We start from the raw sequence: 12,638 nt of genomic DNA on the forward strand, positions 1-12,638 counted from the left end.
ATCACCCTACTGCACCTTGCAGGCATTACAGGTGCTGATCTGGAGCTAGAAAACTTCACGGGAGTTAGCCTTAGCTGTGCTGAGCTGAGAGGTTGCTCGTTTCCCTGCGTTGATCCATTTCAACAGCTGCATTAAGTGAGATTAGAGGAGCTGCACATTTAGGACATGTAGTGGGAGGGCTCAGCCACCCACATGCACACTGGGTCAATGCCTCATCAGGGTGAAATGTGGAGATAGAATTGCTGGGTGCAATAAATGACTTATTTCTAGAATAACTGGCCCTAGAAGCCACAAGATGAAACGCAGCTCTGAATTTAGTCTTCCGAAGCGCAGAGGATCTAATTCAAGAGCTATTAGTGGGTGAGGTGCTCTGTGATAGCAACCACAATACAATTAAGCTGCATGCTATAACAAGCGACAGCAAGACAAATAAAGCACACAGATATTAAATTTTAAGAAAAAGAACTGTGAAAATGGGAAAAATGCTCCCCCCTCAAAAAACAAAACAAAACAAAACAAACAAAAAAACAAAACACCACCACCACTACCACAAAACAAACAAACGAACAAACACCACCACCACCACCAAAAAACAGCTCAAAAGAAGCACGTAGCCTGCAAACACCCAGAAGACTTCTTGTACTAGAAGCTCAGGTAAAACATCTGACACAAACAGAAAACAGTGTTTCAACTCCCCCTCCTTCCCTCCATGTGACTCAACGAGAAAGTGAAGGAGGCTATGGTGAGGCAAATAGGAAAGCCCAGGAAAACATGGCACGTGAAGTGTAAACTGGAAATGAAGGCAGCTAAATTTGAGGGGTGACTTATAGAGGATGCTCAAATTGTTGGGAAAAGGTTTACGTGATGCCCAGCTCAGAAAGAGCCCTCCCAAGGCAGAAAAGGTCTGGCAGTCATTGCTGAGACCTTTTTGTTGGCTTAACAGGCAGTGGCAGCCGAAAGGCCAACAAAATAACGAGCATCATAAGGAAGCGCGTTGAAAGCTTGGCAGAAGGGAGAATTTTGCTGTTGTAGAAAACCTTGGTGCACCCACACCTTGTGAACTGCGTGCATCTCTCTGCACCTCAAGAAACGATGCGGTAGAAGGTGCAGAAAAGGACAACTGAAATAATCGAGCTCTTGCTTTATACAAGCCCAATTTTGCAACTCTTCAAACTGATAAGGATAAAGCTGAAAGGAAATTTACTCGTGGTTTCTAAATTACTGTGAAGGCAACAGATAAGGTTAAATGCGGAGGTGGTGTTCACCAAATCCTGCAATGCGGGAGCCAAGGGTCACTTAATGAAATGAAGATGGATTAAAAACCAACTAAGGAAGTGTTGTTTTTTGTTTGGCTACATTGTTCTGAAAGTCGCTTTATGGGTACACCTCTACAGGATAATGACAGCCCCCCCGCCACATAGCTTCAGGGAGCCTGGTGAACACAAGGGTCTGAGACCGTGGGTTTGTTCAACACTGAGCCAAGTTAAATAGGAGAGAGCACTGCCCCCGCTCTCCTCACAACCCGCTAGACGCAACAAGCACCCCTAAAAATCTCTGAGGTGAGCGGAGGAGGAGCTGCAACCCACCCTCCAAGGAACCGCCCGCCCTGACAAGGGCGGCCCCACTGAGGAGACCCAACAGCCGCTGCCCGAGGAGAGCCTGCCCGCCTGACGTCTGCAGCGCAGCGGGCCAATCCCCGCGCGGGCTCGCCTTAGCCACGCCCATCGAGTGGGCGGGAGAGGAGCGGCGCGCAGGCGCAGCGGAGGCCGCGCGAGAGCGGCGCGTGGCGGGCGGTTTGAGCCGTTGGCGCCGCTCAACGGCCGCCCCCTCCCCCCGCCCCTCACCCCCCCCAACTCCCTTCAGCGCCTCAGCGCCTCAGCCCCTGCGGTGAGTACCGGCGGCCGCCCCCTTCTTAGGGGTGGTTTATTTATTTAATAAGTAAAGCCTTCTGGGGGTTCTCCATGGCTTAACGATAGGTGTGGGCGAACCTAAAGCTGTGTGTGGTTTTTATCGACTTCTTTTTGGGGGTACGCCTGTTAAGACAGGGCTGCCCCGTGACAGGTAGCTTGTGTAACGAGTTCTCTTTGTGCTTTTTATTATTGTTATTATATATAGAATGTCCAAGCTGACTTAGAAACACGGATTTCAGAAGGGTGCGTTTCTTTCTTCAACGCTCATCCCTTCCCAGCCGGCTGACAAGCTGAGGTTTTCCTGGTGAAATGTACGTTTTACAACCTCCGTGTTAAGTAATATCAAGCTTAAAACAATCTGGACACTGCCAAAATAACGCAGACCTGAAATTCTTGGTAATTTATCCTGTTGTTTCTCATCTTTTGGCTATACTAAGATCCCAAAGCTGGTAGGTTGTTGGCTGGAGATTGTGCTTCTTTTGCTTGTAGCTTTTGAATTGTGACTAGAATACTTAATCAGAGTGTAATTTATTTTTTTCGTAAATGGCCAAAGAGCTTGTGCTTTGATATTTTTATGTTAAAGGGCTTCTTGTTCTATTTGCAGAGGAAACTTTAAAATGAAGGCTTAGAAGACAAGATTCTGCTTGCTGCTGAAGTTTAAAAAAAAAAAACTAAACAAGATTTTAAGTGTGTTCTAATATTTAACTTTGCTTTTAGAGCAAGCTGAAAGCTTCCCCTTGTTTTGGAAGAGTTAAAAAGATTTATTTTTTAATTTAATGTAAGGAAAACTGTATGAGTAAAACACTTTTGCAGGCCAATGAATTACTTGGTATTTTACACCTGTTAATTTTGAATCACTGGTAAAACTCTATTTTAGTGGTAAATTTGTGTTGATTAAGCAAACACGTAAGTGTTTGCAAAGATCTGGGATTTCACTGTTAAAAATACTTTGGTCATCAAATCAGGACAAATTATTTAAGACATCCCTGATGTTAAAACTGGTTTCTAGTCTTTCAATAACTGCTCTGACCCAGAATAGTATTTGGTTTTCTGGTGTGATCTGACACTTCCTTTCTGCTGTACAGACCCTTTTAATTAAAATACTGAATGTTAATGTAAAACAACAACAACAAAAAAACCCTCACTGGAATAATGCTCTAGTTTTTTTCATGTATTTGGATCTTTTCTGCTTTCAAAAATACTTTAATCATGAGCTGTGGAAAGGACTTTGTGGAAACTCTTAAGAAAATTGGATATCCAAAAGCTGATGAGCTTAATGGAGAAGACTTTGACTGGATGTTTGAGTCTTCGGAAGACAGATCATTTCTGGAGTGGTTTTGTGGAAATGTAAATGAGCAGCACGTGGTATCTGGAAAAGAACTGCAAGATTTTAATAATCTTCTTGAGTCTGGTAAGCCCATTTTAGAAGAAAATGCACTAGATGAAGTCCTTAAAACCTGTAAGCCCGTGGATTCACAGAGCCAGGAGGAGGAGAAGGAGGAACTTAGGAAATTAACGGATGAGCTTCAAACTCTTCAGAAGATAAAAAATCTTCAAATTCATCGGCATAATAAGCTTCAGCTGATGATTTCTGAGAACAGCAGTATGTTACAGGCATTAAAAAGCAAAGAGGATGAAACACTTAAAGTTCTGAAAGAAGGGCTGGCAGTGTTTACTGCAGCAAATAATAAGCTTGATAATGATCTGCTCTCTCTTATGGATGGAGTTAAGAAATTGGCCTCTTTCTTCACTGCTTCAGATTCAGAACAAGGGGCAGGTTCGCATCTTGTGTTTTTTTCCCAGCTTTCCTTGGACAAGTATTTGTCTCAGGAAGAACAGTGCACTGCAGCGCTCACCTCATACTCTAAAAAGCATTTTTATCCAGGTATGTCTGAACTGTTTGAAAATGTGCACGAAGACAGTGTTCAGCTCAGGGGTAAGAGCAAACCAGTCACTTGTGATGAAGCTAATGGAGCTTATGAGGAGAGTCATGAGGTGGCCAGGCTCCAGATGGCGTATATTTGTGCTCAACATCAGCTAATTCAAATGGAAGCTAAAGAAGAAAGCATGAATTCAGCTATACAGTGTGCAGAGAGCATGCTCAAGTCCGTAAAGAACAAGGTAAGCCACAAAAGATGGTATAAGGTGGAGTTTTAAACAGACAGGCACGTTCAGCTGCATCTAGTAAAAAGAACTGCTGAGTTATTGTTATTTCCACTTTTTTATGTAGTGAAATTGCATTTTTATGAGATTTTATTCTTGCTCTTGTGAAATAGCTTCAATGGCTATGGTTAGAAACTGCTTGGTGTGGCAGAGTGCCTTTAATTCTTCCTTCCAGAATTTATTGCCTTGAAAAACTAGAACCTAGTAATACCTTCCTAGTTCTGTTAAACTCTGAAATTTCAAATTGTAACTGTTTCTCTTGTTTGTACAACAATCAAAGCCATAACTTTAGTCGAAATTTTATAGTATAGGGCAACTAATATGATAAATATGTTCGTGTTCCATAGCAAAAACTTAAAGTTTTAGTTCACTAATGATTTTGAAACTCAGAAACCTGTAATATGGAGACATTGTGGTGGCATGTTTTTAGATACCAAATAAGTGAAGTGGGCAGTTGAAACCCAGAGAGGTCTCAGTGAGTGACAGTTAGATCTGACTAATGGAAGTTAAGAATGTGAAGGAGTTGTAAGAGTAAAAAGAAAACTAGTTTGTCACAGTTGCGGACTAACCCCTGTAAGTATATTTTTCGTCTATGTATGCTTAGCATATAGGGCTTGATGGATTAATTTGAAAGAGATTGCTTCTGGTTGCAGTGCTGATTGCCATCCAGCTGAATATAAAAACGTGTTTGCATGTGAAATTTCAGTTAGACTTGTTTGAAATCTGGGTGTGAAGTAAAATACAGCTTCTCTGATTTTTCCACAATGAACTGTTTCATGGCCCTGCAATAGGGCTGAATTGTTATTTATTGAAGCTTGTTTGATATCTGCATTTTAAATCTTTAATTGCCTTATGTTGCAAAGTTCTGTAAAGCTTCTTGCAGAGTTCTCGATTTTGTAGATGTGATGACTTTCACATACATGCACGATTCTTCTGTGAACTGAAGAAATATGTTAGGGAAGTGATATAAAAGTGTGAGGGAAACGTGATGGAAATTGACATATTTTGCTTTATGCAGGGTGTTGGAAAACAAGAAAACCTTGAGGCCAAAATATCTAGTTTGGAAGGTGAAATTTCAACAATTGAGCAACATATAGCTCAGCTAAACAATGAAGAACTGCCTTCTCTTTTGAAAGAGCATGCACAACTCTTGAGTGTGCCAGTGGTGAAAGCAGACCTGGATCGTGAGATTGCTCGGCAGGACTGTTTTGCTTCTAAACAAGATGAAATCTGCAGCCATTTGCTAAGACAGAAAGCATCATTTGAACTTATTCAGCTGGCCTATGAAATTGAGTTGAAGAAACATAAAGACGTGCACCGTCAACTTGACAATTTGCTAGAATCTCTGAAACAGAGCAGTAACGAGTTGCAACAGAGACTAGAGGTGTTATCGGAGCTCGCTCAACCCGCACAACCGAGAAAAACTATCGGTCCAAAGGATGACTTCTCTCGTAGGTGAGTGTTACAGCTGCTATCGAACTTTGGCTTATTTTGAAATAAAGTTGGGGAGATAAAGGCTTTGGTAAGTGAAGCCATCTCCATTGCTAAGTTATTAGTTGCTTGCTATAGCTACTTTGTATTTTGAATGCTTCCAAAACCAAAGCCTTTGGGATAGGAGATTCGCCTCTTGCTTATCCTTAGAGGCTCTTTCCAGGTTTGACTAAGGAAAACTGTTCAAGTATTGGTTTTGTTTATGTTGCCAGAGCACTCCTAAGCAACGTTGAGAATATATCGAATGTTTATAGCGAAACCTCTCTTAAATGGTGTACTGACCTAGGACTCTTTGAAAGTTACTCCAGAAGTGTAGATGCAGAGAGCTGCTAAGTGATTTCCCAGATGATATCCCTGGCCTCATCAGCTTAGCCTGCGAAAACCCCCATGTGGTAGAGGAGAGGAACTACGCCAGGCAGATCTGAAATGTGCTTAGCTCATTGCTGCTGCTTGCCTTGCTGTCTGGCCTCTGTGTCCTCTTGCCCAAGTAGATTCCTTTCAACATCTAAGTAACGAAGTTTCCCTGTAGCTCAGGTGATACAGTAGAAATGTGTGTTGTGTCACTGTCACTTCAAGACTCGAAACCTTTTCAGATGGTGTGTTCTATAATATTTGTTTTAATGTTAGGCTTTTCCCCCTTCTTTCAAGTGTGTGTTTTTAATAGCTGTTATGTTGAGTGATAGTTTAGTCTTGCACAGACTCACTTGATTGCCAGCATTAGGTAGTGTTAATTTTGCTCCAGGTTTGTGTGTGCGTTGACAACTTGTAACGTTGTTGTTCAGGTTTATTAAGTCTCCACACGACTAAATCACAATGTTATCTGGCTGCTTTTCACTTTTTTTCTTTCTTTAAAAAGGCAGGCCTTAGTATTCATGACTGTGAAAGGAAGTTGAAGGAGTTGTAAACCCTAAATGTTTAGTAAGCAGAAGACATTTCAAAGAAACTCAGTTACTCTTTAAATATAGCTCCTGCTCTTAATAAATCCAATCTGATTCTTTACTGGGGCTCAACTCCTAAAGATTTTTGATAAGCAGAGGTGGTAGTAGCAACTGAGCAAAGTTATCAGTAATTGTATGAGACTGTTCCTGACGTAGTGTAAAGGTACCGTTTGGTGTACTAAAGTATTGCTGTCTTCTGCATGGCTCAACTAATTGTAGAATTCCTTAGCTGTCTCTTCGTAAATGCAAGATGGGAAACAGTCTGGTAAGCTTGAAAATTTCATGAAGAGTTCTCATTTCTCACTGGCCACTGAAGCCCTCTGTCTTTTAGCATTAAAAAAAAACAAACAAAAAAACCTTATTTTGCTGTGCTTGAAGTGTAGTGAAATAGTTTGCAAAAGCATATGTTGTCACCTTCTATTGGTATTCATTGTGTGCTCATTAACTGCTACTTCAGTATTTCATTGCTGTTGCTTATAATGTTGGAATATTTGGAGTCCTATTAATCATTCATGAGCTATATACAGATGGAATCATGAAATCAGTGAGAGATACAGCAGTATATCAAGAGTACCCTGAGCAGTCCTGTCCTTTGATTGTCCTCACTCTGACTTCAACAGGAAGATCTTTTCTTGACTAGTAATGCTGGGAATGCTTAGGTAACCTTAAAAACACTGTGTCTAACTTTTTGTTACAGGCTATGCCAGCTTCTGGAAGGAGGAAATAAAAAGCAATTGTTTAAAACATACAAAAGCCTGCAGCAGATGGCTCAGAAGTTAATGCAGGATTGTGTTGCAGCACAAGACCAGCTAGCAGTGTCTTCTCAAGAACAGTCTCTCTTGTTGTCCAAACTAGATAGTGATGTAAATACCCTTCGTGATGCTCTGTATTGTGGAGGAAATCAGCTACTATTCAGTAGTCAGGTATGTCCTTATGTAGTTACTAAAATTATAATGTTCATGCCTGTCATGTTCTTTTACTGAGACAAATGTAGTCTGAAGGCTGGGGACACAAACTGGCTACAGCATGACAGCAGCAAATGTTGCCTTAATGATGGTGGGCTGGTAGTTACATTGTTCTTAGGAAATGTTGGGTTTTGTATATGTTGGCAGGTAACAATTTCTTGGTTTTGAGCAAATAGTTGCATCTAACCCTTAATTTCTTTCAAAGGTATATGCAGTCATGTACTACTGGTAAGTCCATGGTGTGGAAAATGTCTTCTGGATATATCACTGGAAAATTCACTTAAATTTCTATTTATTTCAGACAGGCGTCTTTTGCCGTGTACTACCTGAGTAGTATGGTTCAGCCTCTTAAAAGGCCTACCCATGGGTGACTTGTGTGGATGAAATAAAGTTATCAAAATTTTGAAGGACAGTTGTAGTAGGACAATTCTGCTACAGAGCTCTTGGGTATTGCTTTTACAGCCTCGTTTAAAAGGGAGTAGGGGTTGTTAGATATTGCTTGTTATAAGCAAGTAAGCTACTGTAGATATCTTAAAAGTGGAATGAGGGAAGACTTTTGTTACGAAATAGTTACAAAAATATATATTTTTAACACTTCCATTTGCCAACTGAATTTACAACAACAACATCTAGGACAGTTTTGTTAAAAAATTAAACTTTGGAATTGGAACAACGTGTATTTAGGGATTACAGGTTGTTGTATCCATCAACAAACTTTTTATTGATTAAAGTTACCTCTTAAAACAATGATGCCTTTTTTCTATTGATATTCTCAGGAAAAGTAATTTAACTCCCTTAAAAAGGAAATAATGTATAAGTAGATGACTAGCCTACCTGCGCTGAACTGTCATAAGATTGACAGCTGGGAAAATTGTAGTTGCTAACTGATTTTTTCATTTTTAAAATTGATTTGTTTTTTGTTTGTTCGCTTTTACCTTGCTGTGAAAACTTTATTGAAGTGTCTTTCAACCATCCATTTAGACCAGATTCTTATGGTCTTAACTCATCTATTTTAGTAAACAAGTAAGTGAAATTACATTTTCAGGACCTGATGTGAATACATGTAGCTCAAAAGCTACATAAATTGAATTTATTGCCTCTTTGTTTTCTGTTTCTGAATTTTCATTTACCAAGGAAAGTGGTTTCCAAAAGCAAAAGCCTTTCATATTTCTAGTTCAGCTAGTGTATTAACAATGTAAAACTAACTCTTGTTTTGTATTTTTTTTATTAGGAACTTACTGAACAGTTTAATCAACTGGAGGCTGATTTAAATAAACTAAATCAACTCATCATGGATCTTATTGCTGATTTGAAGTCAAAGAGAAACTTTTTAGAGTCCAATAAGTTGCATCAGATGGAAAGAAACTTGTATGTGTATTTTTTCAAAGACGAAGATCACTTGAAAGAGTTGGTGGAGAAGCTCGAGTGGCAGTCAGAGGCTAAAGCCAGTGGCCTGGGAAATTAGAATTTCACCACTGGTGAAGTTCTTAGTGTTTAACGTTCAGCGTACTCTTCAGATTGACATGTTTTCCTATGTAAACAGTCTACAAATTTATGGAATGATGCGTATTAGCTTGTCAAGGCTAACATTTGTCTGTCATTGCAATGGATGTTTAGCTGCCACAGTTACCAAGTTTGGATTTTGTGGTGCTTTACAGCTATTGGCATCTGGTCATTGAGTTCAAATCACGATTTCGTCCAAGTTCTTCGATTTGACTTCTTTGATGTGAGTTAATTCTTTGGTTGGTTGAATGAATTACATGCAGGCTGCTCTTCTGCTAACCTGTATATTGATTTCCAGGGCATACAACATAGCACAGAAGACAGCTTCATACCCCTGAGATCAGTTTTCTTGCATGATAAGAACCTTTTAATAGGTGAACTGAAAAGAAAAAAAAAGTGTGTAAGAGTCATTCCAGATTTTGGAACAGGAATGTAGTGCCCTTTCTTCTGAAGGGAAAAGTTCTCCGAGGCAGAAATCCTGTTTCTCCTTTACAGTTCCTCTAAAAACAGATATTTTTGATATATGGGAACATGTTGAAATATATACCAGAATCTGTTTCAAGTACTAAGACCTCTTTTTTTTTTTTATGACTACTTTGATATGTCTTAAGTTATGGCCTATCCTCTCCATTGAAACTAGTCTATACTTATGCCAGGCTTTTCAGAGAAAATGAATTTAAAATTTACCTTTTGGACTTAAGACCAGTTTTGGCATAACTGCATGCAGTTCTCTGTATGCAATTTGTAATGATAGGCATTTGAAGTCAGAGTCTTAATGCTTTCATACTTCTGCTTTCACTGACATTGTTAGACCATTTATCAAACTTTTGTGTAGCTTCCTAATACACCAGTGGAAGTAGATAAACTTTCATAGTATGATAAATTCCAGTCTTACATATTTTTGATGGCATCAGCCATGCCTGCTTGCAAGTGTTGTACGTATTGATGAAGGCTAGATAATTTCCTTTAAATTTAGTAACAGTTTTCTTAAAACTATTTTGACTGCAGACTTTAAGCTTTTATATAAGAGTATAACTTATTTTTAAATGTGTAATTTTTAACTTACTGGTCATGTATCTTTATATCTGTATGTCATGCTGTTTAGCTCTGTACATTGTTTATTATTATTAAATGCCAAACACTACAAGTTCAGCGTTGTCAATATTTACCACAAATCTGTATGTTGGTTTTAGACATATTCTCATGCCTGGTGTCTTGTTTGTATTTAGTCTGCTAGGTTCTCATTTTGATATGCTCCAGAGTTTGAAGGCTGCTGCTTCCCACCCTGAGAAGTCAGGATATGTTTTTACCCTGAGTAGGAAAGCAATGTCGCTCCTAATTATGAAGGTTTGGAGAAGGTGTATGATACTCATGAATGTCAGGGAAGGGAGAGCCATTCTGCCTCCCTCCCCCTTCTGCATGCTTATTCTCAAATTGCAAACCATCTTTCACTCTACAGTGCCTTCTACAAACTGTGTTTTTGTTTTTTCTACCATATCCTTCATTAGGTTCTATGAAAGTCAGTCAGTTCTTTGTGACTTTGCATCACCTGGTATGAGTTCTTTCCTTGCAAGGGCTATGACCACAAGTATCCTGGGGATCCAAGGATACCTCCCTATATCACTGTGCTTAAGCTTTGTAAGCCCTGTGCTATACTGTGCTGAAGTTTAGTCTTGTTTCTTTTCTGTTTCGGACTAAATCATCACAAACTAGAATTCTGGGATGCTTTTTTGTCTTTTGCAACATCAGTTCTCCAACTGATTAATTGGCTTCAGAATTAAGATTATTATGAAATCTTTAAAGTAGTGCATATGTGAGTACAAACAGAAAAAAATTGACCTTATTGAGCTAGACAGCTATCAAGCAAAACTTAATGCAGCTCGATGGATGTTCTTCTTTGAATCTGGATAGAAATACTTTAGACTTGCAGTCTGCCTATGGTCTTGAGCTGAGAAAAATATTTCCATGTAAACAGAAGGAAATGTTTGCTTGATGCAAATATTTTGAAAATATTGCATAGATACCTTGTGTTTGTGGTAAGTTTTATGCATTGTTCCGTTCTAACTATAAAGTCAAGAAAGACGTCAGTATGGATGCCTTCTGGTTCTAATTTTCCCATATGTGTTGTACCTGGGGGCTACAAGTTTTTTATGTGCATTATAGAACGTGGCTATGGGACAACTTCAAAAACAGGTGCTTTGGGAGGGGAACAAAGGATAAAATCTAGAACAGTAATAGCTGCACTCAGCTCGTTGAGACTTTAGATGTTGCTGACCTTAAATTGACAAAAAATATAGTAACAATACTATTTAATGTTACTTGACTACATCAATTTTACAAAATTTAAGGAATAGAGGTCTTTTGTGCTATTTCAGAAAATACATATATCATTAATCTTTGTATATCTTGATAGTAACACTGCTTTCATCTTGTGTTGATGCTATTTTGGCAGGTACCTCTTGAAAGATTTTTATTGATTTAAAACCTGAGTACCACCAGCAGTAAATGCATGGATACGCTAGATACAGACTAATTTAAAGATGTTGAGGGGGAAGTATTTCCAACACAAAGGATAATTCTTGTTTTATCATTCTATTATTAGAATTTAGCTGTACTTAAAAAAGACTGTTTAATTTTTATCAGTGTATTAAAACCTCGTATTTCAAAGAAGTTTCACTTCATAGGTTTTGTAAATGAGTAGAATTTGCTAATTATTATTACAATACTTAAAAACTAGTCAGGGAGGAAATGTTTTCTGTTAAGGAGAATGAAGGGCTGAACATATTCACTATATTTTGTCTTTAACTTGAAAAGAATGTTAAGTGCAGACTGTTTTGTGACCCTGATAGCATGCGTAATTCATGTGTATTTTGTGTTTAGGTATAATCATAAAAATGGAACATTACACATATATAGGATGTGAGATTTCTGAAGTGCCTTTATCTGATGCTGCTCAGAGGATTATGTCAGCTTTACAGTCTGTTCCTATAGGAACTCAGACTAGCAGAAAAAATAACCAGAGTGAGTAAATTTTGATCTGTTTAAGTGTCTATATTTTCAGTTGAAAAACTGAAATGCAAACAAACAACAACATCAAACCTCTAGTCCCTATTTAAAAAGAAAATTGAGTGTTTCTAGGTTTAGAAAATGAATTGAGCTTTAACTGTGGCAGTTGCTGGGACTCTTCTGGTTAAATGATGCTGTGTGAGTGCAGGGAACTAAGGTATTGCTAGTATCCTGTATTTCATTGCTTTTTTTATCCTTCCTAACCTGTTCCTGCTATGTGGTATAAAAACAAATGAGAATTTCAAACTGTTGATTAACTAATACTGTAAACTAAATGTATGTTAACTTGAATCTGGACTAGATACTTAAATATCACTAGAGGTACTGGGAAATTGCAAGAAGGCCAGTGAATTCTCCAGACTAGTGTCTGTTCTTTAAATACATGCTCGTTACCAATTCACTCTTTGTGAAATTCTAGGGGGAAAAGCGAACAAAAGTCCAAATTGTAGAGCAAATTAGGTAATGTTAAAAGTGCCTCAGCAGATCTCTGACTCAGGGCAAAGCCCAGCATCATACTCAGAATGTAGTGGATACTGGTGAGGTTTTTCAAGGAGATTTTTTTAATTCTCAATTCTGTGTATTTCATAGTTTGATCATGTAGC

General features: G+C 38.7%; 2 protein-coding genes across 6 annotated transcripts in view; both read left to right on the plus strand.

Annotated features, from left to right (window-relative positions):
• Positions 1 to 1,715: 1,715 nt before the first annotated feature.
• On the plus strand, positions 1,716 to 10,117 carry HAUS3 (HAUS augmin like complex subunit 3). Of its 5 annotated transcripts, none has more exons than XM_050710572.1 (6): positions 1,716 to 1,887; positions 2,116 to 2,221; positions 2,515 to 4,031; positions 5,092 to 5,528; positions 7,200 to 7,425; positions 8,699 to 10,117. In XM_050710572.1, the coding sequence occupies exons 3-6, from the start codon at positions 3,120 to 3,122 to the stop codon at positions 8,930 to 8,932; spliced, it is 1,809 nt and encodes a 602-aa protein (XP_050566529.1). In that variant the 5' UTR covers positions 1,716 to 1,887; positions 2,116 to 2,221; positions 2,515 to 3,119; the 3' UTR covers positions 8,933 to 10,117. The 5 variants fall into 5 exon arrangements, with proteins under 5 accessions (XP_050566529.1, XP_050566530.1, XP_050566532.1 ...); XM_050710575.1 differs by having other exon boundaries at positions 1,739 to 1,887; positions 2,116 to 2,306; positions 3,125 to 4,031; XM_050710573.1 differs by lacking the exon at positions 2,116 to 2,221 and having other exon boundaries at positions 1,718 to 1,887.
• A 1,747-nt stretch (positions 10,118 to 11,864) lies between these two features.
• Positions 11,865 to 12,638, plus strand: part of POLN (DNA polymerase nu) — a 99,493-nt gene continuing 98,719 nt past the window's right edge. Inside the window, 1 exon segment of the mRNA XM_050710576.1 lies at positions 11,865 to 11,991. Coding sequence (XP_050566533.1) covers positions 11,865 to 11,991 — 127 coding nt within the window.

This window comes from Cygnus atratus, chromosome 4 (genome assembly GCF_013377495.2).
Source record: "Cygnus atratus isolate AKBS03 ecotype Queensland, Australia chromosome 4, CAtr_DNAZoo_HiC_assembly, whole genome shotgun sequence".
In the NCBI taxonomy this organism is placed as follows: Eukaryota; Metazoa; Chordata; class Aves; order Anseriformes; family Anatidae; genus Cygnus; species Cygnus atratus.

Bases quoted from the DNA above. Each gene is read 5' to 3' on its own strand.
- HAUS3 (XM_050710572.1), top strand. From the start codon at position 3,120: ATGAGCTGTGGAAAGGACTTTGTGGAAACTCTTAAGAAAATTGGATAT. The intron at 4,032-5,091 runs GTAAGCCACAAA...TGCTTTATGCAG, and splicing joins TCAAGTCCGTAAAGAACAAG to GGTGTTGGAAAACAAGAAAA. The intron at 5,529-7,199 runs GTGAGTGTTACA...TTTTTGTTACAG, and splicing joins AAGGATGACTTCTCTCGTAG to GCTATGCCAGCTTCTGGAAG.